This window comes from Juglans microcarpa x Juglans regia, chromosome 7D (assembly GCF_004785595.1).
Source record: "Juglans microcarpa x Juglans regia isolate MS1-56 chromosome 7D, Jm3101_v1.0, whole genome shotgun sequence".
In the NCBI taxonomy this organism is placed as follows: domain Eukaryota; kingdom Viridiplantae; phylum Streptophyta; class Magnoliopsida; order Fagales; family Juglandaceae; genus Juglans; species Juglans microcarpa x Juglans regia.
In genome coordinates this window covers 6,828,694-6,856,629 of record NC_054606.1, presented here as the reverse complement: position 1 = coordinate 6,856,629, position 27,936 = coordinate 6,828,694, and the positions used below count along the sequence as shown (strand labels likewise).

Sequence of the window (27,936 nt, the reverse complement as noted above, 5' to 3'; positions counted from 1 at the left end):
CTTCGGACGAAAAACTAAATCAAGTAACAGCTTAACAAACCCGTCTAGCTTCTTTCTCTCGCTCTCAGTGCGTGTTAAAAGAACCATCCCCGCCTTGATTCAAACGGCACCAACCCATCCGCACTCTCTCATCCCGTTAAAAGGAGCCGCCCCCTATTCAAACTGTCTCCGGAAACGCATTCGTCGGGGGAGAGAGAGAGAGAGAGAGAGAGAGAGAGGCAGTGAGAACGAAGTTCAGGCTATGGCGGCATCGAATGGGAGCGAGTACTTCGAGATTGGAGGAACGGAAGAGTCCTTTGGAAGACCTTCGAATGCGGAATCGGTGGCGGAGGACGAGGAGGAGCTGCGATGGGCGGCTATCGAGAAGTTTCCCCCGCATCAGAGGACGAACTTCGCGTTGTTGAGGCGGACTCCGTCGGAGCAGGGGAAAGAGGACTCTAAGACAGAGACGATCGACGTGCGGAAGCTGGACCGTTTTAGCCGGGAGCTTGTTGTGAGGAATGCCTTGGCGACCAATGAACAAGACAACTATAGGTTGCTCTCGGCCATTAAAGAGCGCCTCGATAGGTATAGCGCTCAAGATTCCATGTCTCTTTTTCTCTTTCTATCATTTCTGGATTTCGTTTCTGTGCGTTTGCGATTTTTCAAGTCCTTGGAACTGAACCGGATTCCAGAATATGATTTTATTATTCTATATCCTTTTAAATCTTTATTTCAATTAAATTCTTTAAAATATTTTGAAATTGTATATCAGATAGTTTAGACTCTCAAATGCAATCTGTATCCAAAAAAAAACTATTACGCATATTCCTGTTTGTATGTCTGGCTTGATCGTGTTTCCGTGTATTACTTGAACTTGTATAGTTGCAAAAATGGAAAGCACAGATCGTCTGCAACTATACAAAATCAAGTTATACACGGAAACACGATCAACCATACATAGAAAGAGGGATGTGCATAATATCGTCTGCAACTATACAAAATCAAGTTAGACATGGTATACATAGAAACAGGGATTTGCGTAATGAGAACTGTAAACTGTTTGTATTGTACAGAGTCTGAACTTCTCTATATCCAGGAAATTCGATTTCGATATCTTCGTAACTGGATAATTCGTTAAGTAAACGATATTCGAACTTCACATGAATCGTGTAATTCGTGTTTATTTCTTCGATTATATTAATTACGTATACCTTTTCATCATTAAAAGAGTCGGATTGGAGGTGCCGACGGTGGAAGTGAGGTACGAGAACTTGAACATTGAGGCCAATGTTCAAACCGGTTCAAGAGCTTTGCCTACTTTGGTTAATGCTTCTCGTGACGTCATTGAGGTCGAGTTTTATTCTAGTGTACTGGATTTTAATGCATTATAATTTAATCTTTTGGACCTCACATTATCTTTTTTCTTAATTCTTTGAATGCAGCGAATTTTAACTAGTCTACGGATATTTCGACCAAAGCGACACTCCTTAACCATCTTGAACAACATCAATGGTGTCGTCAAACCGGGAAGGTATAACAAGAGTTCTTCCTTCCCTCGTACAAAGAGCTACTGATGGTAGAAAAGACTAAAAAGAAAAAAAAAAAAATCTTCTCTACTAACTGAACCATGCCCTGTTATTGAACATAAAAGTTAAAAAAAAAAAAAAAAGGTTACATACTCGAGCATACAGGTAAACTTTGATCTCGCATTTAATTCATACTAGTAATGAGAGCATTTTTTAAACTTACTGAACCGTTGTGTAAAGAAGATTGCGGCCTTATCTCACAGTGTCTGCTAATGGGCACAAAATGAGCTTTAATCTGATATTACACTAATTACTTTTCATCTGAGCAATATAGGCATTCCAAATGTTTCTCCCTTGTGGGTTCTGAAGTTAAAAGTACATTAATTTTGCGCACAACAAAGTGAAGTACTTTACATTTCAAAAAGTCAAACTATTTTGCGAGGATACTTTAATACTTAACTATAGACAAAATAAGAGCAAATAATTTTTAATTATCCTTAATTTCATTATGGTTTTGGAAAGCTGGTGATATGCAGACCAAAAGGAAGACAAGTAGGTCAACCTTAAAAGTTTTCCAAAAAGCAAGAACTGTCACGTTCTAATATTTGGCGTATCTATGCTCTTTTCTGGTTGTGTTAGAGGGATTCATTACTTTCCTGTGTTTTTGTTTGAATTGACCAAACAAGCTGATTCGGCCTTTGTAGGATGACTTTGCTCTTAGGACCACCAGGTTCTGGCAAATCCACCTTGCTTTTAGCTCTCGCCGGGAAACTTGACAGCAACTTAAAGGTTAGCGCTTGCCTACTTGGTGCAATTATATCCACGCATTGAAGGATTCGTTATTTTCATGCGTCAAATGTTTAGAGATTCCTATTGCATAAATATTTCCTTTAGTTATTGCTAGTACTTACTTACCTTATTGGCCTTGAAAGTTGGTTTTTCGTAAATGGCTGCGAGTAAATCTTTAAGGGGTATACCGTATGACGCGCACAAGAAAAAAACTGCAAATGACCTCGTTATCAGAGTAAAGTAAGGGCAGACTCGTGTAGTGCTCAGGAATAATTTAAGATATTCAATTAAAAATAATAAAAACATTTCATTTAAGATGTTCTAATAATGTACAAATGTTTAGGTTGGTCTTATACTATCTATCTCCAAAAAACAATTAAGAAAAAAAGAAGAAGTGTATTTAGAAGAATATTTGTTTTTCATTATATCATGAAGTAATGGGGTTAGTCCTATCTCTCTCTCTCTCTCTCTCTCTCTTCTTCTTTTTTTTTTTTTTTTTAAAAAAAAGAGGACGGCATCCCAATTTTATTGATAGCCTTCACTTATAGCGAAAGAAAACCATGGTTACAACTAGAAATTTGGGAGTTTACAGATATTCAAAAAAGACCAAAATCCAACCCTAAAAAATCATAGACATGAAACCAAAATTACAAGGTGCCAAAAACAACATAAAGACCAGAAAAAATAAACCTATAAAAAAAATATAAACAACATGCAAGAAAACACCAATAGTAAAATAACAATGAAAACAAAAGCAAATAAAACATACCTCACTAAGATATCTCAAATAAGGAAGACCAAATCTATCCATCCGAAAAAGACCTCTTAACTTATTGGGCAAATAAACTCTATCTTAGGTCTAATCCATATTTAGACCCTTAGCTCCCTGTTTCGCAAGAAAATCTACCACCGCATTACCTTCACAAAAAACTTGCCTCACACTATACTCCAAGTAATCAAGACAAACTTGAATCTCATCCCAATAATCCTCAAGATACCAAAAATTACACTCTCCCTTTTTAATCCAATTAACAAGAATTTGAGAATCTGTCTCAATCTGAACCCGATGAAAGCCTAGATGACAAGCACCTCCTGACACCTTCCAGCAAACTCCTTAATTCAATGAAATTATTGGAACCTTGTCCTAAGGAGGTAGAAAAAGCAGCATGCATCTTACCTCTGATATCAGGAATGACACCCCCTGCCCCAGCCGGACCATGATTTCTCAAACTACTCCCATCAATATTAAGTTTAACCCAATTCTGCAGGGGCGAGATCCAATTTACCACAGAAACCTTCTTTGCTTTAGGAATTGAAATCAAAATATTACCCATATGCACACTTAACTGAACAGAAGTCATACGCCAAAATTATCTAGCAAAATCACCAGTACAAAGAACATGATTAAGGTCTTTAATCTGACCCAAAGAACAACAATTACATTTAGACACCAAAGGGATCCTCGCCATTTTAATCTTTTCATCCACATTCAAGCAATTATTAGAAGCCTTTCACATCAAAATAGAGATTTTCTTAGGAAGGTTATTGTGCCAAATCCAATGGGTACAGGGTAAAGGGATCGCCCGAACCCTAATACAATCCCAGACACTTTTAGTGCTAAAAATACCATCATTCTCCTTCCTCCAGAACTGAAGCAATTCTGTAGTTTTTTGTTGACCCACAAGCCTTTCCAGGAGAGGAACATCCCAACCATTATCAATGTACAACTCTTTAACCTTTAACAAAGGTTGCTCAATCACTGTAAATTGGGCATTGAATGGACCACCCACCTCCCAATTATCATACCAAAAAGAGAGATTACCCTCTCGCACAAGCCACTTAGAGTTATTAAGAATATCAAGAATACTCTTAACAATAGACCTCCAAAAACGAGAACCCTTATTCGGCGCCAAAAGAGATAAATGATTGCCCCTAACATACTTGCCTCTGAAAAAATCCGCCCACAATAAATGACCCGAAAACAAACGCCATGCAAGTTTAATGTGTAAAGCCCGTTGAATATCTCCAAAATCCCTAATACCCAAACCACATTCTTCAGTAGGTCGACATATTTTATTCCAAGCCACCCACTTTCTTTTACCCTTCCCATCGGATTCACCCCAAAAGAAAGAACTCAGAAGCCGATTCAACTCCATGATCACAACCTTTGGAACATGTAAAACAGAAAGGAGATGAGTGGCCATACTCGATAGAACATGACGCAAAAGAATAGTTCTCCCTCTTGTAAAAAGCAATTTCATCTTCCAACCAGCAATTTTCTTTTTAACTTTACCTAACAAATCACCAAAGTCAGAAGCTTTCAATCTACCAACCACAATAGGTACATCCAAGTACTTGAAAGGAAAAAAGCCCTCAGAAAATCCGGTAATACGAAGACTAGATCCCTTTCTAAGGATAGGAATGTGCTTGGAGAAGAATATAGCACTTTTCTCATTGCTTAGGACTTGACTTGACCAATCTTCATAAGACTTCAAAACCTGGATCAATCCTTTCATCAACCTCTTCCCACCATTTGCAAAAATAACTATGTCATCAGTATATATTAGATGAGACATAAGCGGGGTACCTCTAGCCTGAGTAAACTGACCAATATTACCATTATCAAAAGAATGCTAAAGAAGACGAGAGAGAACCTCTTGCATAACAATAAACAAATAAGGCGATAAAGAATCCCCTTGCCTCAAACCACGTTCACCTTTAAAAAAACCCAAATGAGTGTCGCTCATCATAATAGAGTACCAAGGCGTAAAGATACATGACTTAATTAGAGCACATACTTGATCAGAATAACCAAAAGCAGCCAAAGCATGTAAAAGGAATCTCCAATCTACTCTATCATAAGGCTTAGACATATCAAGCTTAATCATCACATTACCCCCAATAGATTTCTTGTGAATAGAATGGGTCATCTCCTGAGTTAAGCTGATATTCTCAAAAATGTTACAACCTAGAATAAAAACCCATTGTTCCTGAGATATCATCTTAGAAAGCAAACTAGTCAAACGGGACACAATGATCTTAGCACAAATCTTATAAAAAACAGAGCACAGACTAATAGGTTTGAATTGATCAAAACCAGTAGGCTTATCCACCTTAGGAATCAAAATGATATAAGAGGCCGTGAAGAACCTGGGAATGTAATTTGTATGAAAAAACCCAGAAGCGGCTTCCAAAGGTCATCCTTCACAAAATCCCAAAAAACTCTAAAGAAACCAGAACCAAAACCATTCAGGCTAGGGCTACTATCAATAGGGATACTGAAAAGAGTATCCTTAATCTCCTCAAGAGAAGGGTCTTTGCATATTAGTAAATTCTACTCATCAGAAATCATTGGAGAAATCAAATGACTTAAATTAGGCAAATCACGGTTACTCTGATGACCTAAAAAATCCTGGAAATACTCAATAGCAGCTTGGTGAATATCAGCAGGATTATTTAACGAGGTACCATCCTCCAAACACATATCACTAACCCTTTTATGATTTTTTGCATTCAAGATAGAATGTAAAAATTTAGAATTTTGATCACCGTCTTTCAACCAGTTCTTTTTAGCAATATGAGACAAACGCATATCTTCCCGACCCATCTAGGTTGATAAATCCAACTTAGCCACCATAAGATCATTATTATCCTCAGTATTAAAACAACTTCGGAGACTAGTTTCCAGTCTCTCAATACGTTGCTCCAACTCTTGGATAATAATGGTAGTTATACCAAAAATACATTGGTTCCACTCCTTAAAGTCACTTTAACCCTTTTCAATTAAAAAGACAACTTATTAAAACCCACTCCAAACCCTTCCTGCTTCCAAACCCCTTCCACAAAACTAAGGAAATCATTATGCTCAGTCCACATAAATTGAAAACGAAAAGGGCTAGGTCCATACTTGAAAGGATCCTCACCCATTTGAATCACCAAAGGGGAATGGCCCGACGTGGTACGAGCCAAAATCTGATAAAAAATATTAGGAAAAACAATTAAGAAAATTAGAATCAAGAAAACATCTATCTAACCTTGCCCAGCTTCTCGCCAACCCTCCTTGACCATTACAACAAGTCATGCTTGGGCCTTTGTAACGCATGTCCAGCAAACCACAGTTCTGAAGACACAAATTGAAATCCGCCATCGCTGAAAAATGATGAGGATGTCCTTCTCTTCTTTCTGAATCATCTTTAATAATATTGAAATCACCACAAAGTATCCAAGGAAGGTGACCAGTGCCACTAGCCTCCAAATCCTCCCAGAGAGATTTCCTCTCAATTTGGCTACACTTAGCATAAACAATGTTAAGGATAAAAACATGTCCATTCTCATCCACCTTGACGGTCAAAAATTGGCTAGAGCTTGCCAACCTTTGTATAGAAATAGCCGAGTTCCATAGCAACCAAATTTTATCAGCATTCGCTTCATTAGTAGTAAAAAATTCACAATGAAATTTGCTTAAAAAAACTAGGAATTCTATCCTCCTTTAGAAAAGGCTCAGCTAACGCTAAAATATTAGGTTTAAATTTATTAATGATTTTTCTCAGTCTCATTTGGAAAGTTTTCACTCCCTTAATATTTCAAAAAATAATAGGATTTATCATAAATTAAGCTTGGATGGGCGGGTCACCGCCCTAGTGGAACTCCATTTCGGAAACATACCTAGTTTATTTTTTGAGACTTCCGAATCAGTACTATAATCTTTCTGCAAATCAATACAAATTTGTCCATTTCTACTTCATTTTCAGATTGAGATTCTTCCAAGATAATCCGTTTCATCTCGCAAGCAACACCTTCAACCTCAAATTCCTTAACTTCAACACCTTTATCAAATGGGCCCATAATACTAACGTTCACCATCGGACCACTCAAACTCACCCCACCCTCTCCCATATACTTAACCAACTCCACAAGCCCATTAACTTCATGCATGGATTGAGCAACTGTCAGGGTGGGAGCTGCACATCTAGCACCATTAGGGAGCAAAATTTTTTTACCAACTGCACGAGCATTAACGCCAACCGACACACTTGACTCACCAGGTAGCACAACAGGTGGCACGGTGTTATTCTCTGTTCGCAGCACAGCAGGTGGATCTTCATGTAGAGATCTCAGCACATCAAATGGCACGGCAGCTTCATGCAACGGTCCTTCAATCGACGTGCTAACAAGCTGCAACGCAGCTTCTTCATCAGGTGGCAACCCATCCTCATGCTGCATCAACGCATCCTCGTGAGACGGCAGATGATCTGTTTCTACGTGCGGCTGAAACCCCTCCTCGTGATTCGGCAGTTCTGTTTCTACCAGAGGCTTCAACCCATCCACTTGCATCAACACATCCTGCATAGACGGCACTAAATCCCCTTCCCCCTGAATCTCATCTTCTCTATTTCCCTCCACGACAACCTCCTCTTCAATTTCTCTTCTTCCCCTTGTTTTTACGGACCCCAATTTTTTTTTTTTTTCACCTTCCTTATTTTCTGAAGAACGAGCCTCTCCCCTCTTACCAGTCTTAGAATTGTGTCCCTGCATGTTACATTTTCCACGATAAGCCAGTAGTGTCTCATAAACAATTTCTTGGAATCTACTCGTTGTTCTTCTTGGAATTCCAATCCAAAGCCCATGCATCGGTTCTTTTGACGCGTCCATTTTAATGTTTTGAATACCGTATCGAAAGCCGTACCGAGTTGCACACAAACACAGGCTCCATTTCCACACAAACACAGGCTCCATCTGTACGAGTTGCACACCGAGTTGCATTATCCCTACGTAGGAGCCTTCCGAACAGTGCCGTAATATTCCTCAAAAAATCCTCGTGATAATAGTTAGGTGGAAGTCCTGGAAGAACAACCCACACTGGGACAATGGATGGTTCTTTGCCTTCATGAAAATCCGGATGCCAGTGGAAAGCCCTATAAGGAATCCCATCAATGTCGCGCATCTCTCTAGACAAAGCTTTGATAAAGTCTTCTTCATTTGTTAACCAAATGAAAACATTCCTAGGCCTTTGCATGGATGAAACAACAGGTTGAGATCCAAGGCCCCAACGACAACGTATAAATGATCTTATTGCATCAAGAGATGGACGTTGACGTAAAAATTTCAAGACTATGGAAAATTTAAAAGGAGCTGCTGATCGATCAATCTCCTCAGCCGAGAAAGAAACATAAACCTCTCCTTCGATGGACTTTGGTGGACGCACAGGAATCTCCACTTCCGGCAAAGGTTGTGGGGTCTAGGCCACCATATCCGCGAAGGAGCGCTGCCTACCAGCCATCCCCGAGGGGCTAGGAGGGCCCTCCACGGTGGCCATAACGGCGCTGCACACACAAAGCCACAGGAAAACTTGCAAGCCCTAGCAGAGCACTGCAAAGAACGTAAATATGGAAATTTTTTTTAAGCCCTTAATTTCTTGCTTCAAGAAAGTGTCTGCCTAATCGAAGGATAGTTAGTCCTATCTCTATACTCTTTCTTAAGTTCATCTTTTAATCGATAACTGTACGAGAGTAGATATCATGACGTTAAGCAAAGGCCCCGGCCCATCAATAATTGTTAGCACCAGGATTTTCTTCATTACTAGATGTTCTAATAATTAGAATTTCTTCTCCTAATTATTGCCTCAAGTCAATACACTATATAAAACTTATAATTGGACAATCTTTAATTTGTAAGTATAACCAAAACTCGACTCAATACTTGATATTTTAATGCTTCAAGTTTTGGTTATATAATACTACATGACTTGTAAAGATTGAGGAGCATCTCATAGTCATTCTCTAATTGCACTTTTCTTTGGATGCTAGTAACGGTCCTGGCCCTTTCTATGTTTACTTGATTTATATTTATATATATTTTATTATCTTATTTTTGGTTTTCAGAGAAGTGGTAATATTACATATAATGGACATAACCTTGACGAATTTTGCGTTCAAAGGACTTCTGCGTACATCAGCCAAACAGATAATCACATTGCAGAGCTGACTGTTCGAGAAACCTTTGATTTTGCTGCTAGGTGTCAAGGTGCAAGCGAAGGATTTGCAGGTTTGTTCTCATTAATTTGTCATCATGACATCTGTGTAAATCATGATATAACCGTTTGTTACATAAACTATAAGTAATAATTTATTTTGACAATGTGTATAGGGTATATGAAAGATCTGGGTCGTTTAGAGAAGGAAAGGAAAATTCGGCCAAGTCCCGAGATTGATGCATTTATGAAGGTTTTCATCTTTATAACTCACTCGATGCCTGTGCTGCGATTGTTTTTTTTTTTGTCCTTTACGGATGAATGATATGCATGTGTTTTGCTTTATACCGATTTAATGGTGAAATAATTTGATTGCACAGGCATCATCAGTTGGCGATAAAAAGCATAGTATTTCAACAGATTATGTCTTGAAAGTGCTTGGTCTTGATATATGTTCGGAGACGGTGGTTGGTAATGATATGCTCAGGGGCATCTCAGGTGGCCAAAGAAAAAGAGTCACAACAGGTCCCATTTCTCTCTTTCGTAGTAACTAGTAAGACAATCTACCTGTGTTCCTAACATCAGATTCAACGGAAGTTTCCCAACTTCAAAAAAGAGTGGCACTGAAAATACTGCCGTCAAAGTTGAGAGAACAAAGAGTAATAAAATAAATACTCACGTAGTTATCGAGTATTATGTTCCTGTTGTGAAAAGTGCAGGATTGTTGAACTTAAGTTTTAACTTGTCTATTAAGTAGTAATCACCAATGTGCAAAAAACACAATATAGGATATACTTGAGGCTTTGTTGAGTGGCGTGCATATGTTTGATTTTTTTTTTTTTTTTTTTAAAGTATGAGAGTTGAAACGTTTGATTATGTATCTGGTTGGTCGCTGTTATTTTTATACAGGAGAAGTGGTCGTTGGGCCAAGAAAAACACTGTTTATGGACGAAATATCTACAGGACTTGATAGTTCTACCACATACCAAATTGTAAAATGCACAAGGAATTTTGTCCATCAAATGGAGGCTACTGTATTGATGGCTCTTCTTCAGCCTGCACCGGAGACATTTGAGCTGTTTGATGATCTGGTACTGTTATCAGAAGGATATATTGTGTATCAAGGCCCTCGAGCAGAAGTGCTGGAATTCTTTGAGTCATTAGGTTTTGGACTACCACCACGTAAGGGTGTTGCAGATTTCCTTCAAGAGGTATCGAATCTCCTCAAAAGAAAATTTATTTTTTCGACATTCCGAGGTAATTATCTGACATGGTATATTCCCAGGTCACATCTAGAAAGGACCAAGCTCAGTACTGGGTGAATTCTTCCAAACCATACGTTTTTCTTTCTGTTCCAGAAATTGCAGAAGCCTTTAAAAGTTCCAGATTTGGAAGGTCTCTGGTGTCCTCGCTCTCTGTTCCATATGATAAATCTAAGAGTCATCCTTCGGCTCTGTCCAAGACAAAATTTGCTGTGTCAAAATTTGGGCTTTTTAAAGCTTGTTTTGGACGAGAAGTGCTGTTAATCAGCAGGCATCGTTTCCTATATACCTTTAGGACATGCCAGGTAATGTTCACATTTTCACTGACACATTTCATTGTGTAGAAACGTAGGTGTGTGCGTCTAGCTAGCTCAATTGCTTATGGCGTCTAGCCATTTACCATTAATGGACGTTCCCTTTATTCTTTTGAGCTCATTTTCCTTTTTTCTGAAACCACACAATATAAGTTACCTTTTTGCTATATAATTATTTGATGAATGTACTGTAAACCTTTTAGAGGGCATGAAAGTCTTATAATTTGGGATGTCAGTTTTCTTTCTGAATTTTTCTTAATTTTTTTATTAGACTTATTAATCTGTTACATATGAAAGGTTGCATTCGTTGGATTAGTCACATGCACAATGTTCTTACGAACAAGAGTGCACCCCACAGATGAGAAGAATGGCAATCTTTATCTTTCTTGCCTGTTTTATGGGCTGGTGCATATGATGTTCAATGTATTCTCCGAACTGTCTCTTATGATAGCTCGGCTCCCTGTCTTCTACAAGCAAAGAGATAATTTCTTTCATCCTGCATCTGCGTGGTCTCTCACAAGTTGGATTCTGCGCATACCTTATTCCATTCTCGAAGCTGTTGTGTGGTCGTGTGTTGTATACTACACTGTTGGTTTTGCCCCTGATGCGGGAAGGTATCTTCTTTGTTACTTTAGTAGGTGACGTTCTGTCTGCCTGTATTTTTATGTACGAGTTACATATAGGTTAAATGTTTCAGGTTTTTCCGTTTCATGTTTCTACTCTTTTCTGTACACCAAATGGCATTGGGTCTTTTCCGGATGATGGCTTCTATTGCTCGAGATATGGTCCTTGCGAATACATTTGGATCAGCAGCAATTCTAGTTGTATTCTTGTTGGGCGGGTTCATCATTCCACAATGTAGGTTTCGTTTTATTTTTTATTTTTTTATTTTTTTATTTTTTTTTTAATGACACCCCGATTATGTTGTCGATGATTACTTTGTTCTTCTTTCAGCAATGATTAAACCTTGGTGGATTTGGGCATTTTGGGTGTCACCACTGAGCTATGCACAGCGTGCAATTTCTGTGAACGAATTTACGGCCACAAGGTGGATGGAGGTATGCTCTCTGGGCTAATAGATACACATCCGCCAGTTTTCTGATGCTTCATAGCAGTTCATACTTGAAGATCTCATGTCCTGGATGACTTCTGAAGTAGTTTTATGCTTTTGGAAATTGTCTCTTTGCAGAGATCGTCTATTGGGAACAATACAGTTGGATACAACGTTCTCCAATCACATAGCCTACCTACTGGTGATTATTGGTATTGGCTTGGAGTTGGTGTATTACTACTATATGCTTTTCTTTTCAACAACATTGTGACGTGGGCCTTGGCCTACCTAAATCGTAAGTTTGAAAGAAGTTTAACAGTGTTTATGTTTACTTTTAATGGTTATTTAAGTTGTTGGTGCCAATTAAAAATCTCACACCTCTGAATTTTCTGCTCCAGCCCTTAGGAAAGCACAGGCAGTGATCCCACTTGATGCAACAGAGGAGAATTCAGCTGCGGATGGTAGTTAGCGATTTTTACGAACTTTACCAATGATATTCATCATTCAGTTTTTGTAGAATTTATTGGATATTTGTGTTCCTAGCTTGGAACGGATTGTAGCAGTTGTATATTTTAGGAATAACTCGTGTTTCTACCTCTTTTTATCCAGTGTGTGGTCACGGTTCCGAATCAGTTAGTCCAACATCTGCCACAAAGGGCAGCAAAAAGAAGGGCATGATCCTTCCATTTCAACCATTAACAATGACTTTTCATAATGTCAATTACTTTGTTGATATGCCGAAGGTGTGTTTGTCAATTTCTTCCACCAAATATACTTGATGAATGCTCACTTACCTATATTTCAAACCATTTAAAACAATATTTTGAGTCTATCAGGAAATGAGATTGCAAGGTGTATCGGAGAAGAAGTTGCAACTCTTGTCCAATGTAAGTGGAGTATTCTCACCTGGTGTTCTCACTGCCTTAGTCGGGTCAAGTGGAGCTGGAAAGACGACTTTGATGGATGTGCTTGCCGGGAGGAAAACTGGGGGATACGTAGAAGGGGATATTAGGGTATCGGGTTACCCAAAAGAGCAGCGAACTTTTGCCAGAGTATCAGGATACGTTGAACAAAATGATATACATTCTCCTCAAGTGACAGTCGAGGAGTCTGTCTGGTTTTCTTCTTCTCTTCGCCTCCCAAAGGAAGTCAGCAAAGAGAAAAGACATGTGAGTTTCCGCATAAGAATTCTTATCACATTGGATTGTTTCCATTGCATTATATCTCTATCATTCATTGCAGGAGTTCGTTGAAGAAGTGATGAGATTAGTAGAGCTTGATACACTACGGCATGCTTTGGTTGGCTTGCCTGGTAGTACTGGCCTATCGACAGAGCAGAGAAAACGTTTAACAATGGCAGTGGAGCTTGTAGCAAATCCTTCCATTATTTTCATGGATGAACCTACATCTGGACTGGATGCACGAGCAGCTGCCATAGTCATGCGAACTGTCCGGAATACTGTGGATACTGGGAGAACTGTGGTCTGCACAATACATCAACCGAACATCGAAATATTTGAAGCATTTGATGAGGTAAACTATTTTGTTTCTAAAAGTGTTAGTTTCTTAGAAGTGTCTAACCTTTGGGGTTATCTCCACAGCTACTTCTTATGAAACGAGGGGGCCGAGTAATATATGGAGGGAAGCTTGGTGTCAACTCACAAGTAATGGTAAAATATCTTCAGGTAACGTTTCTGCCGATTCGCAATTTCTATATATAGTTCTCTAATGCCTAAAATAGAAATATGACTGATTGGAATCTAAGACAACCTATTTTTCATAATTGCTCGAGATATTACATCACTGATTGTAATATTCAATTTGCAAGAATATTGTCTACTGTTCATGTTGTGGCTTAGCCGGTTATGTAAAAATCTGTTATTTTTTATCTTTTGATGGTCGATTTGATTCTGTTCTTTTCTCAAGTTGAAATTCATACTTACTGAATAAAAGTTTTTGTAAAAAAATACCTCACCTAATAAAATAAAGTAAAAAACTTATGCCGCAGTTTCCCCGAGAAACTAGCAGTGGCTACTGTCCTATGCTTTCTATAAGCGCTCGGGAATGCCCTCCTTGTGTCTCCTGGTTGCGTATTGTATAGTTTACACAAGGAAATGAAAACACTTACTAGAAATAAATGAACTTATTCTTTCCCCACGTAAATTAAATATCATCACTAAATTATATCAATACTCATGTTCGTAATGGTTTAATCTATATCTATATCTATATATATATATATATATATCTAACACATTAGAGTGTATCATTTAAAATAATTGATAAATAGGATAAATTTCAAAACAGACCTTAGATTTTAATAGGAATAAATGTTATTTCATGTGTTTTTTATTTTGGAGTTTCAAGTTTGATGAAAAATTGCCTAAGCTTACCTAAGATTTTACATGTACATTAGTCTTTTTATTAGGTCTTTCTAAAAGACCCTAACTGAATCAGTGTCATGTCACCGTGATGGTCACATGCGGTGCGCAACATATACATGCCATTTGTACAAGAGAAAAATACAAAAAGAAAGAAAGGAGGAGGGATCCCCCACCACACATTTTCCCCGGTCGTTAAAAAGGGGAGCTTAATTTAAGAGATCCTTTCTATCCACCCACCATTCAAAGGAGAAGGGAAGGGAGGGGCTGCCCCACACCCACAGAAGCATTGGTGGGGATACCCGACTCTGTCGTGTCTCCTCCGCTTCCAACTGTTTTAGCTTTTATTTATACTAGTGGTATCACTGGTATGTTACGAGTGTAGTTTCATGCAATAGGGGACACATCCCATGTGACTATGACCGTGAGAAAGTTGTGTAAAATTTGACAACTCAAGTAGTGATTTTTGGTAACCTAAAAATCCAATGACTAATTTGAAATGTTTCCTATAAAAATGAAAATAATGAAAAGTTATAGGAATCGAATTGTCACCAATAACTGAGTTTGCTACGGCTCTACCTACTGTATAGGTCTACTGTACTATAGACCTATTGCGGCATTGCCAATTCGTGCTTAATTTAGGCTGATTAGATTAATCTGAGCAGGTTTACCTTTCATACTATTGTTTTTACCTTTTTATCATTTGGCATCTTTGCAAATCACGCAAATGGTTTACTTCGATATGCACATGAGAACTTTATTTTTGCGTATCCTATTGTTTGTTATCATAGCTAACTTTTTCTGATGTATTTATTGATCAAGCTGAGAGTTTAATATTGGAAACTTTATGTTGAATGTAATCCATATTTCGGTTCAGAAATGTGGTTCTTCCCTCGAACTTCAGTCCAAATAACCGACAGATTTTCCAGAACTCTGTTTTTATATAATCCATGAGGCCAGCTGATCAAATTATGTTAATCTGTAGACCTATTCGAAGTTTGTCTCAATTTTCCCTTATATATATATATATATATATATATATGCAGGGTATTAGTGGAATCCCTCCAATTCCCAATGGTTACAATCCAGCGACTTGGATGCTTGAGGTAACTACAACTGCTGCTGAAGACAGGATTGGTGAAGACTTCGCAGACATTTACAGGAATTCTGAGCAGTACAGGTGAACTTAATCCTTTGTTGCGTTGCTGTTGCGGCAAGATCTTACGAATTTTTGTCATGGTTTTTTTATTGGTCTTTACTTGTATGCCAATGCAATAAACATAATTTGTTTTAATCTTGTTTTAGGGAAGTGGAAACTTCCATTAAGCGTTTCAGTATTCCACCTGCTGGCTCGGAAGCGTTGAAGTTTTCTTCCACATATTCACAAGACTCGTTCGCCCAATTTCGGACTTGCATATGGAAACAAAATCTTGTATATTGGAGAACGCCGACATATAATGCCATGAGGTTATTCTTTACCACAATTAGCGCACTGATATTGGGTTCGGTGTTCTGGAAAATTGGCTCAAGAAGGTAATGCTGTCTGTTATCTCTTGTCTCCCTTTTCTTTTACAACCTCTTCTTTTGATTTTTTTTTTCTTATATGATAAATCATTCGATTTTATTGTCAAGAGATATTGATCTCTCAAGAGTTGATAGGGTTGGTTAGTTAAAAACCACGAACAATAATCTTAGGCTAAGTTATATCCTTTTGGAGCTATATACTAACGACTTTGGTAGGCAAATGGTTGGTATAAATCCGTACCTTTCGTAAGTTTTGCTCGCAGCAGCCTTGCATTTAACATGAAACCTTACCTGAGCAAAAAAGTAAAAAGTGAATGTACCTTACTATTCAAAAAATTTCAAAGGATTGCTCCATTTTGGCGGACTGTACTTCAACCCGTGCAAATAATATCCTCTGTTACCGTCTTTTTCCTGGCAATAAAGACAACCTCTAAAGTCTAAGCCCCTCTTTTATACCCTGATTGATCTTTATCATATATTTAACTATTCAACATATACATGTTGTTAGGAGTTCAACTCAAGACTTGCTAACGGCTATGGGAGCTCTTTATGCCTCGTGCTTATTTCTTGGAGTCAACAATGCATCTTCAGTACAACCGGTTGTTTCAATTGAGAGGACAGTATTCTATAGAGAGAGAGCAGCTGGAATGTACTCTCCAATTGCTTATGCAGCAGCCCAGGTAAGGGTAATTACGCTCAGAAAAATCTAGCATATTATACTTCTTTCAAGTGGTAATTGCTGATACATATTTTGACTGCACATTAACAGGGCCTTGTGGAGATTCCATACATTTTTGCGCAGACAATACTATATGGCTTCATAACCTATTTCATGATTGATTTTGAACGGACAGCTGGTAAGATCCCTTTTCTTTTTAGTTGCTTCTTGGTCTGTAGATTTGATGATTGCTGTTCTGTTTAATAGTGTGATAGTTTCATTGATTTTCTTCTTTTAGATGTTTATTTAACAGACTCAGTGTCTAAATGAGGATAGCCTTTTTTCTTGGGTTCGGTTATGGAATATACATTGAATTCAATTGTGTAATTTGTTCTTTAAAGTGAAAAATAGAAGTAAAAATAAAGGGCACGTAACTGGAATAATCGTCATATTGTTCGGTTATGGAATAATCATCATATTGTTTTCTGATGTTCCATGCGCATAATGCATGCTTATTCAAATATTCTGATACCTAACTGGATGTTTCTCCTGTATTAATGCAGGAAAGTTTTTTCTCTATCTTCTATTTATGTTCCTTACATTCACCTACTTCACCTTTTACGGCCAAATGGCCGTTGGTCTTACACCTTCGCCACACCTAGCAGCGGTCATTTCTTCTGCATTCTACTCTCTATGGAACCTCCTTTCAGGTTTTCTCGTGCCGAAACCGGTAAGTAAATATAATGTACATTATACCGCAAACTATTGCTTCATTCATGAATTCAACCAATTAAGTAAGCAAATTCTGGAACTGGAGTCAAGATGCTGAAAAAATAGCTGGAGTCAAAATAAAAGCATAGCAAACGATCCTTAATTAGGCGTTGTTTAGAAATGTTTATTTCTTTGTTTTTCCCACGCACCGCCCCCCCCCCCCCCCCCCCCCCCGCTTTTTTTGGAACCATTCTAATGCATTTTTTACATCTTTTAATACTCTCTCAGTACTCCTGGATGGTGGATCTGGTTCTATTACATTTGCCCAGTTGCGTGGACCCTACGGGCATTATCTCGTCTCAGTTTGGTGATGTGGAAAGCAAGATTGTTGGAGATGGATTTGAGGGCAGCGTGAAAGAGTATTTGGAAGTTAGTCTTGGCTATGGCCCTGGGATGATAGGAGTTTCGGTAGCGGTGCTTGTTGCTTTCTGTCTCTTCTTTTTCAGCGTTTTTGCATTCTCAGTCAAAGTCCTCAATTTCCAGAGAAGATAACGGAGCTCCTCCGAATATGGATCTGAACCAACATCACAGCTGACTGGTACTGCAGACAGCGCACAAATCAGAATTTACACTTCTTGTTGAGAGTGCTCTACAACATTCAGATCTTTTCACTCCATTTTTCCATAATCCTAGTACTTACGATATTAGGTAGTTGAGTTTTTACATCCATCTACAGCCATATAGTTAATAATAAGTTTCAACGTATAGAATTTTGCTTACCCCGTTATCAACTATTACATTGTATTAATGTTGATATCATATAGTTTTGAAAATACAAAGATTTACTCCCACAAAAGCACTTCATCATCAATTTCATTTTATTATTATTATTATTATTACTCCAAAACAAAATAATAATAATAATAATAATAATAATAATAAAATTTACTGTCGATCAGTCTGATTCAATTACACATGGTGCTAAAATTGATCGTCTAGAAAAGAGAGATTTGCATGGGCGCAGGCACATGTTTATAGGACTTGGATTAATTCTAGTGTCTTACTGTTCATCATAACCTCTATGAGTCTGCCAGCATGACATGACACATAGCTCGAGTCAGCATAGTCATTCTTCCATTTTGTCTAATTTATTTATTTATATACCAAAGGATACAAAAATCCAACTCTCTTAGTAATTTATAAGTTCCTGCACAATGTCAATTAGCTGTCAATAGCATATTAGGAGGAACCAAGAAATTCCTCATCCTCCCCACCCAATCCGGAACTTTTTTTTTTTTTTTTTCTAAAAAAATAAAGTCAAGGATGAAACACGTAACTGATCTGTGCTCAAGCTCCAACATATCATGTAGGGAAAAAAATATATAAAATGCTAGTGGCATGGAGAATTTGCATATATATATATATATATATATATATATATATATAATATTACTTGTACAGTCTACAGATAACAAATATATATAAAGTACCCAAAACAAGGAGTAGATTGTGCATTTATATAGAAAATAATAAAATAAAATAAAAAGGAGCATTTTTGGAGCTCCTCCACATGAACTATAGAAGTAAAGGTTGGCTACATGGAACACAAGCTAGGTTTTAGGCAGGCTACCCCTCCAAGACAGATGAGGAATAAAAGGGGGGGAAATAGGGCATCCACATTTATTTCATTAGGTAATAAAATCTGTATGCTCATAAAATAGGAAACAACAAGGAGGACAGTCAACTTGCACATGCAAAAGACAAGCTGCCAAAAGTTCTTTATTTTTATCTCCAATAAACCTGCAGTTTGTGGTGCTCACATCCTGTTTTGCTAATTGAGCCAATTGAAGTCAAAGCCCTTTTATCTCTCAAGGAATGAGTTTCTCTTCCCTCATGAAATCAATCCAATACATGATTGAATTCAATGTCTTGTACCTTATTGTAAAACCAAGCCTATCAGCTTTGTCTCGAGCCCCCAACAGTTTGAATGGGCATCGGAACAAGATGTCCAGGAATTCCCAATTTGCCAAATCTTCCATCTCTGTTTGAACCAGTCCTTCCTTTTTCACAATCTCCTCCCATACATTTTTCTTGTCAGCCATGCCTGTTGAGAACCGAAACTCCTCCAAAAACATGTCTTCAGGCACTTCTACACCAAGCTTCTTTGCAAGTGCAGGCCAGATCTCCTTCCATGTGAAACTTGGGCCATTTATTGCATTAAAAGCTTGGCCATCCATGGAATATGTTGCATCATTGGTGGCTGCCCAAATGTGCTGTTCAGCCACCAACCGAGCATCTGAGCCATCAATGCAAGTCTCTTCCCAAGACTCCTTTGATCCTCCAAACACAAAAGGGAGATTGAGATGTTTACAAATGGCTCCATACACGCATAAACTCCCCATGAAATTATACAGACTCCTTTTAGAACTACCTATTAGCAAACCAGGCCGGTGCACAGACCAAGCCACCTTTCCCGCCAACTTCTCCTTGAGAAAGTCTTCTAGAACATAGTAAAAGTTCTGGCTTGTGCTCACTCTCGGGCATTCTTCATTGTAGTAACGAACTTTCGTGTCAAAAGGGCCTTGCAATGAGATGTAGTGCTTCATACCCGTCTGGAGTGACACATGTTTCAATGCCTTTGCTGTGGGGAGAATGGCTTTCAAGGCGTTGGAGATCATGCCCTTGTTCTGGTCGCAACACTCTTGGCTATCCAAGGGAAACTGGCTTGCCCAAGTGATCCAGAAAATATGGGTAACATCATGCAACAAAGAGAGTGTCCGTTGGGTTTCCAAGGGGTTCAGCAAATTACATGAAATGAATTGAAAGTTGGGATTCTCTATGCAGGGCATGATGTCAGGGTTTCGAGCTATACCATAAACCTTCCAATTGGGTTTCAAGATAAGCCTTCTTGCAAGCTCTTTCCCTGCTAGCCCCGTCACCCCAAAGATGACTGCCACATGGTTCATGGCAGCTTCAGTGCTGCCAGATTCTTCAGCTGCCATTGGCACAACTTGATATCTTTGCCTCAGTTAGAGATCTGACCCATCTTTATATGTGAAAAAACTGTGTTATATGTGATTCTTTGTGGACAAGCTCTGTTATATATAGACATCATTATCGTAAAAAAAATTAATCATTATTTTTATAAAATTGTTCTTAATTTAAAATAAAGTTGTAAAAAAATTATAAAAGAGTTGTCTCCTTATCGTACCCTTCTAGTCCAATGCACAACGAGGCCTCCCTTCTTTTGAGGGAGAATTTCTCACAGAATTTTCAAAGCCTGCGCTTCAAGTTATTTACTCAATTATCATAAGCTGCTACTTGTAATAAGGCAAGCAACATCCCTTTTTTTAAATGGCTCTCCTTAGATGTTAAAACAAATCCATCACTATTAAAATTAACAATATCCAGTTGGCTGCCATAGATCAGTATATTTAGAACCTTGTTGATGAATGGCTAACCTGCCGGCAGATTCTGCCCCTGGCCCTCACTTTGCTGGCCTTGCGGCTGCAACAAAGTTTTATATTATATTATATTACATTACATTATATTATAGTTTGATTAAATTTTTAGGTTTTCAGTCAAAGGTCGAGGCTTTCCCTGTAGTATTCAACCCAAAAAAAAGGTAGAGTTCCCTATATGCATGCAGGGCCTAAGTACCACGTTTCCCCCAATGGGTACAGCTCAAACACAAAGATTCCATGACTTCGACAAATTGAACACATTTTTCTATTTCTTTCATTTCTGTTCTATTGCTTTTAAAGAAATGATTGTTGATTAGTTTATTAATAAACTCGGGAAATGTTAACTATTGGACAGGTGATCCGGACTCTTAAAAAAAAAAATAATTGTTGATTGGTTGGACAACAATATAGGTGGAACTTACGTAGCCATTGATAATAATGCTTATGTGCATATATTTATTGAGCAGGTTCTTCCGGGAAGATAAACTAATAATCCTCGTGCTTTTTTCCTTCTAATTTTTTCTAGCAAGTGTTTATGTTCCCGGAGGAAGGTTAGACCATACATCTAAATCCTGCACATGTTTATGTATCTACTAACCCATCCTCCCAAGTCCCAAGTTTGAAGAACTCCGATGAAAAACAACTCTCTCTCTCTCTCTATATATATATATATATAATGACGTTACTCAGTAAGTTGTTTGAGCATTTATCTTATTAATATGAGCATATGAAATGAGGTGCGTTGAAGTCCCTTGCTATTCGAGTAGGGATAAGCATTTTCTATCTACACTCACTCAATTTAACCCTTAAGTTAGATAAAATAAAAAATAAATGCTCATTACAAAATTAAATTGCATTTTTCTCTTATTAGAATTTAAATGGACGAATATGAGACAAGTTATAGGGCTCGCTTGAATAGTGAAATGAGATGAAATGATTTTAGATGAGTTAAGTAAAATATTGTTAGAATATTATTATTGTTTTGGGATTTGAAAAAATTGAATTTTTTATTATATTTTGTATAAAAATTTAAAAAAATTATAATGATAAAATAAGCTGAAATAAAACTATTTTTATATCCTATCACTTCATAGTTTCATTTTAATGATAACACAAGTCTATGAGACAAGTTATGGTAACATTTTAATGATAACACAAAGTCTGGTTTGTCTATCTGATTTGTCTCGCATAGAAATGGACCTTAATACAGTACAAAGATCAGTCCACAAATAAAGACAGAGCAAGCAAGCCGGGCCAACTTGCAGACATGTGAAACTTTCCCTGCACTACAGACAACTCGGGCTTTCCTGGCCCATTTTATATTCAGACAACAAAAATTAATGCCCAATGTTTTCTCCCCTATGTTTTTTTTTTTTTTTTTTTTTAAGGTGAATGAATCTTCTGATCATACTAGATCCTCAATTTTTATTTTTTTCATGGTATTTAATATTACGTGGATTACACATATTATATATCTTTCTTCTAATTGCAAAAAAAATATTTGGAATAAATAATTCTAGAGAATCTTAGTCAATTATTATAATTTGTTTTTTTAATATAATATAAAAAATCTATGGAAGATTGATATCATGGTGTACTCATTTCTTCCACTAGAACAACATAATATATTGCTCAAATTAAAAAATGCAAAAATGATAATCACAATAAAAGTAAAAAATAAAAAATAGAAAAAGAAAAAGGACTTGCCATTTGCCAGCAGTCCAGTTTATATGAAGTGACTTTTGAAATTAACAAAAACCTTTATTAGAAAGACAGATAGAGCTATATACAAGAGTAACGCTAGAGCCACTGTTGGGAGTTCTCGTTAGTGTCTTTTATGTTTTTTTTTTTTTGGCTCTTTTTTTACATACATTTTTCAATACTTTTAAATATTTTTTTTAAAACAAAAAATTCACAACATCATTAAAAATTTTTTTAATCACAAAGTAAAAAAAAATCCCAGCAGAAGCCCCAAGCAAAAAGACTAGTATTATTCTATATACAAACACATCTTCAACATCACCGAAATCTCATCTTTCTCCAACCTTCACCACCCCCCCCCCCCCCCCCCCCCCCCCCCCCCCCCCCCCCCCCCCCCCCCCCCCCGCGAAAATTAACCTCTAGCCAGCCATCACTTTTGTTCGAGCTCTCAATTGGCCCTCAACTCTGGAAATTAAAGTTTATGATCAGTACTTCACCAAAATGGATCAATAAATTAAGAAATTACAGACTCATAGCCATGCAGCGGCTTGCAACCATCCTTTTTTTTTTTTGGGGGGGGGGTGGATATTAACCCCAAACCACACAATTGTCAGGTCATGTAATCAAGGCTCCAGAGGATTTTTTGACTCCTAAGTTACCAGTTGTTTCATCTGCCAAGAAATTACAAAAATGATTAGAACTTAAATTCTGTATAGAGGGAAAAAGAGAAAGATATAGAATATGATCCGTCAGTAATATTTATATCTATCGGAGTGAACGATAAAAAAGAATATAGTTTTTAGCGAAGTACTTACTCAGTGGTATGCTATCAACAAAAAAACAAGCACCAATAACAAGGTAGCATAGGAAAAGGACTACTCCTTTCATGTAATGTGAAGTTCCATCCTGAAAAATAATTGAATATGTATTGGTTTTATTGATCATTGAAAACTTGTCAAGGATATATCAATTTGACGTGATCAAGACATATATATATATATAAGAATTGATAAATAATGAACCTGTAGAGTGAAGGCTGTGACAATTATCGAGAAAGCAAGACAGCCGGTTTCAAGGAGACTGAAATCTAGATCCATGCGGATACCCATTATCCAAGCAACAATTACGCTTAAAGGAACCTGAAATTGAAATTGATAGATCATATCAATTTCGTGAAGGATTTTTCTTTAATTCCAAAATGTTCAATTCTGGAGAGATTTTACATCATTTAGTGTTGTCCATTATTCCGATTAAGAAAGTGAAGAGGATCTCGATTAGTTTATAAGGAGATAGTTTTGCATGGGTTAATTGATCAGAGTCTTAGCTCACCACAAACATGGAAATTTGAGTTGCAGACCCCAAAGCCACACCCAGAGATATATCCTGCATTATTATACGTATATACCCACAATATTGTCATACATACAGATCACATTAAGGTAGTACCTATATATATATATATATATATATATATATATATATATTATATATATATATATATATATACATGATCGGTAAGGAAAACTAAATCAGATATCAAGCATGCATGCATACCAACTTGTTCTTGAATGCAAATATGATTGATCCAGCATGCTCTGCTGCATTTCCAACGATTGGTAGCAAAATTATGCTGATGAAGCTAACAGAGATTCCCCAAGAATCTGATGCAGCCTAATTTATCACAAATTATTAAGATAACAAAGTCAAAACCATGCATGCATGCACTATATATCGATGGATCGGAGGACTGCATGTGGAGATCATAGATAGATATATTATACCTCGATGGTTCCCACAACATACTCGGATAGCACAGCTATGATAATTGTCATGCCAACCAGCCAAGCAAACGCACTCCAAAATCCTATCACTGCCTTTTCTTCTTCATCATCTTCCTCGGCCTCCTGACCATATATTAATGTGCCAAAATGATATTTGCAACCTTAGAATCATGTGTAAGTCCTGTTTATACTTTTTGAAAAAAAATGAGTAAATTTAAATTCTACATGAAAAAAATTATTTTTTTAATAATAAACTCGAATTTCTTTTCAAGGAAGTGCGTGAAGCTTTCATACTAGCTCATCTCTAGGACTGTATCTATGTATACTATGTATGGTAAATTAGTTTTCAGAATATGAGTATTGGGGGAAAAAAATAGTAGATCATGATGATCATGATGAGTGAACTCGTGAAAATAATAGAAATTTATCACAAGGGTAATATGGTATATACGTAGATAAAGATTCAATATTAATTTACGTAACCGTTAATAGTATCATGAGAGTGACTTTCACGTGTTCACGAGAAAGAAACCGTTACGAAGCAACCGTTACATGAGAGCTGGGTCCACATGAGAAGACTTCCATATATAAATAAATTAGCTTTATTCTTTATTTCTACCAATTCTACCCTTCATCTTTATTTTTAGGTTATAGAATTGTATAGATCAGGTACCTCTTGTGAATCAAACAATTCCCGATGGGTTTTTAACTGGAAGAAGATGTATGTAATATACGCTATGAGCATGATAATGCTGCTTGCTCTTGACAGCTGAAGAGTATAGAGAGCTGTGGAATTTCCTATCCCTGCGGCATATTTGAGCATCAATGGCAGCAGGTGGCACAGCAATCCAAGCAACAGAAGGAGAGAGTTTACATCAGCCTGTTTCTGTCCAACCAAACAGATATCATGAATTTAATTGTAAATTTGGAAAATGGCTTGCTTATAATTAAAAGGCCCAAAACAAACAGGATTATTAATTATTTAATATCTTACTGTGTCATATCTTTGTTCCTTTCTAATGTTTGCCAAGCCTCCACAGAGGAGAGAGGTCCCAAGAACAAGAAGAAGGTTTGAAAGGATGGAACCCAAGAGGGAGCACTTCACAACATGTATTTTGTTTTGGTGAAGTGCAAATAATGCAATTATTAGCTCTGTTGCATTCCCACATGTTGCATTCAGAAGCCCTCCAACTGAAAATCCAGTGCTACTTAATATTAATTTTTACTAGTTTTCTCAATGAATTTAGGCTCAAATCCGAATCACTGAGGTATAAGGAATCGGGTTCATGAGGATCGACAACATACCCGTTGGACCAGTGAAGTATGCAATTTGCCTGAGTTTTGTTGATGGAAAAACAAAAGAAATAAAAATGTTAGAAAATCTTCCCACATTTGTCATCTTATATATGATCATTAACTTACTCAGTGAGGAAGCTGACACGTTCAGCAAGCGGGGCGAGTCCAAGCAAGCTCAAAGCAAATATCCAAGGCTTCAAAATTATTAAAGAGCTATCATTATAAACACATCATAATTATATATATATATAATATGTGTGTATAATTTCATATATAAGATGAGGATTTTGAGTGTGAAAAAAATTTTTAAAAAAATATTTTCGTAAGATCATGAAGATTTTAATGAGTTTCTGAATTAAGTTTGTGAGAAGCTAGCATGCTTCCACACCTTATCCAAAAGTGGGGAACTCATGCACTTACTCGGCCAAAGTTATAGAAATCTGCAACGACTGCCAGAGGAATGGCAGGGAAGAGCACCGCAAGCTTGGTGCCGAGGACCACCTCTTGCAAATTTGCCAACATCTGTCTAAGCATTTTGAACCTAATTTTCGACACAAGCGCCGGATCCGACTTCTTGCGTAAAATGGAGGACGAAACGTTCTGTGCTGACCTCCCGTTGCTGATCATGATGAGCTCCTTGTTCATGATCATCGAACCCTTTGGATCTCCATTCTCCATGCTGTTCAAGGTGGTCGACTCATCAGGTTGCAAATCCATGGCGTAATGGTATCTCAGAATCGTTCCCGGAGAATCGTTCCCGGCCACGTGATTCTGAGAAACGTCGAAAGTACTATTACTCTCCGTTTGTAGTATTATTCATGGTTGTTATATATATTTATATATATAGGACAAAGCTTGTTGTAGGTTGAAAGCTTCGAGGCACTGTTTTTCTTGTTTATTATAAGGTAGTTTCCGGGAATTTTCGTAGTCCTTGTTTCCGTTCTTGCATGAGGCTCCACGTACTTAACATGAACTGCCTGTTGCTACAACATGTATTGCTACGTGCTAATTATTAATCGAAAGTTGGCAAACAAATTAATAGACAGCACTTGTTCTAAGTTTTGTGGTATAAATTAAGCATCCTAGAATAACTGTGTTCAGGGGATGAGTTTGTTTGTATAGATTCATTATATATGCACTGTACGTGTTTATACCTGACGGTGGCTGCATTTCTATCGTTTTGTGATGTGTATGCCATGCATGCATGCATGTACCGATTGATATTATTCGAGCTTTCACCTAATTTGAAGATAAATATTCTAGCTACAAAACGATTACACAAAAATAATCTTACAAACTGATGTGATTTAATGTGATTTGTCAGATTATAAATTTACTTTTATTGCAAATTAAATCTAACAGATTACATAAACGCACGTTTATGAAATTGCTTTTGTATAATCTCTTTGTGGTTGTAGCACTCCTCTTTGAAGAAAACTATTAATGATTGATTAAGGCCATTGTGATTCTTTCGGCCTATTCTCTGTTTAATCATCCAATCAGATAGAAAAAGTTCAATGATATTTGCATACGTTGTAGCTAGGGCGCGGTGCGCAATTTTCGTGTATTTTATTTGAAAAAAATTAGAAAAATCTATGGTCTATATGAATTTTTTTTAACGGTGAGTCCTATATTTTTTTTAAAATAGTGTGCGAGACTACTTGCACAAGGTATCTAATATTACTCCAAAATATAATTTGGAGATTATTAAATAATATTATTTAATGCTATATACCCATGCATGCATGCGAGATTTTTGGATACTGATCTGACACTCAACTATCCATTTAATATGGAGTACAAAATGCTTTAATTATTGAGTTTCTAAACATATTAAGTTGATTAAGTGATCAAATGACCAACAATTAACCTCAGTATTTTCCTTAAAAAAAAAAAAAAAAACCTCAGTATTATGCAATAAAGTGAAACTCTTGCTTGTTTAGAAATAGATGGATCTCATCCTAAATTTTTTTGTCTTATCTCATTTCATTCTCAAACATAATTTAAATATAAAATTTTTAAACTAATCATTACAATTTTATTAAATTTTCAAACAAAAAATAAAAAACAATTTAACTTTTTCAACTTTCTCTCTCCTTTCTCAAAATCCAAAAAATACTTAAGTACTTAAACTATCTCACTAATATATTCACAAATTATCTTATTAATTTCAAGTGATCATGACTAAAGACCCCAATTAGTCCAATAATTTGACTAAAGAATAGAAAGAAAATAAATAAATAGAGTACAGCTTATTTTCCACGTACAACTTAGTTCGTGCGTTTGCTTCATTTGTCGCTGCTTAAATATTCTTAATTATAACAAGTGATCATGTCTAATATCCAAATATATCATGATACACTTGTATATATATATATATAGTTACATAAAAGATCATGTCGCACTACTCATGCTCATATAATATATATATATATATATATATATATATCATGAGCTTTGTTAATACTGATCATCATCCTCACATACCATACTTTAAAAAAAATATATTGTTTTGTTTTATTCTTC

The 27,936-nt window shown here is 36.8% G+C and overlaps 3 protein-coding genes across 4 annotated transcripts; 1 reads left to right on the top strand and 2 right to left on the bottom strand.

Annotated features, from left to right (window-relative positions):
* The first annotated feature begins 122 nt into the window (after positions 1-122).
* LOC121239030 (ABC transporter G family member 31) lies at positions 123-18,001 on the top strand. The gene is made up of 24 exons (XM_041136146.1): positions 123-567; positions 1,211-1,331; positions 1,425-1,513; positions 2,213-2,297; positions 9,179-9,341; positions 9,444-9,520; positions 9,648-9,792; positions 10,177-10,478; positions 10,553-10,834; positions 11,141-11,457; positions 11,541-11,701; positions 11,798-11,901; positions 12,033-12,189; positions 12,293-12,355; positions 12,504-12,637; positions 12,731-13,063; positions 13,137-13,427; positions 13,496-13,579; positions 15,322-15,455; positions 15,581-15,808; positions 16,308-16,479; positions 16,569-16,656; positions 17,021-17,187; positions 17,457-18,001. Exons 1-24 carry the CDS (start codon positions 242-244, stop codon positions 17,718-17,720), a joined length of 4,287 nt encoding a protein of 1,428 aa, XP_040992080.1. The 5' UTR covers positions 123-241; the 3' UTR covers positions 17,721-18,001.
* Positions 14,113-26,231, bottom strand: LOC121239031 (vacuolar cation/proton exchanger 3-like). Of its 2 annotated transcripts, XM_041136147.1 has the most exons (11): positions 25,831-26,230; positions 25,537-25,604; positions 25,420-25,448; positions 25,109-25,305; positions 24,788-25,000; positions 24,115-24,237; positions 23,888-24,004; positions 23,663-23,716; positions 23,356-23,472; positions 23,149-23,239; positions 22,826-23,004 (listed from the first exon to the last, which is right to left on the bottom strand). In XM_041136147.1, the coding sequence occupies exons 1-11, from the start codon at positions 26,125-26,127 to the stop codon at positions 22,949-22,951; spliced, it is 1,362 nt and encodes a 453-aa protein (XP_040992081.1). In that variant the 5' UTR covers positions 26,128-26,230; the 3' UTR covers positions 22,826-22,948. The 2 variants fall into 2 exon arrangements, with proteins under 2 accessions (XP_040992082.1, XP_040992081.1); XM_041136148.1 differs by lacking the exons at positions 22,826-23,004; positions 23,149-23,239 and adding an exon at positions 14,113-14,142 and having other exon boundaries at positions 23,321-23,472; positions 25,831-26,231.
* On the bottom strand, positions 18,893-20,209 carry LOC121239033 ((S)-8-oxocitronellyl enol synthase CYC2). Its single transcript, XM_041136149.1, has one exon. It carries the CDS (start codon positions 20,168-20,170, stop codon positions 19,037-19,039), a length of 1,134 nt encoding a protein of 377 aa, XP_040992083.1. The 5' UTR covers positions 20,171-20,209; the 3' UTR covers positions 18,893-19,036.
* Positions 26,232-27,936: the final 1,705 nt, after the last annotated feature.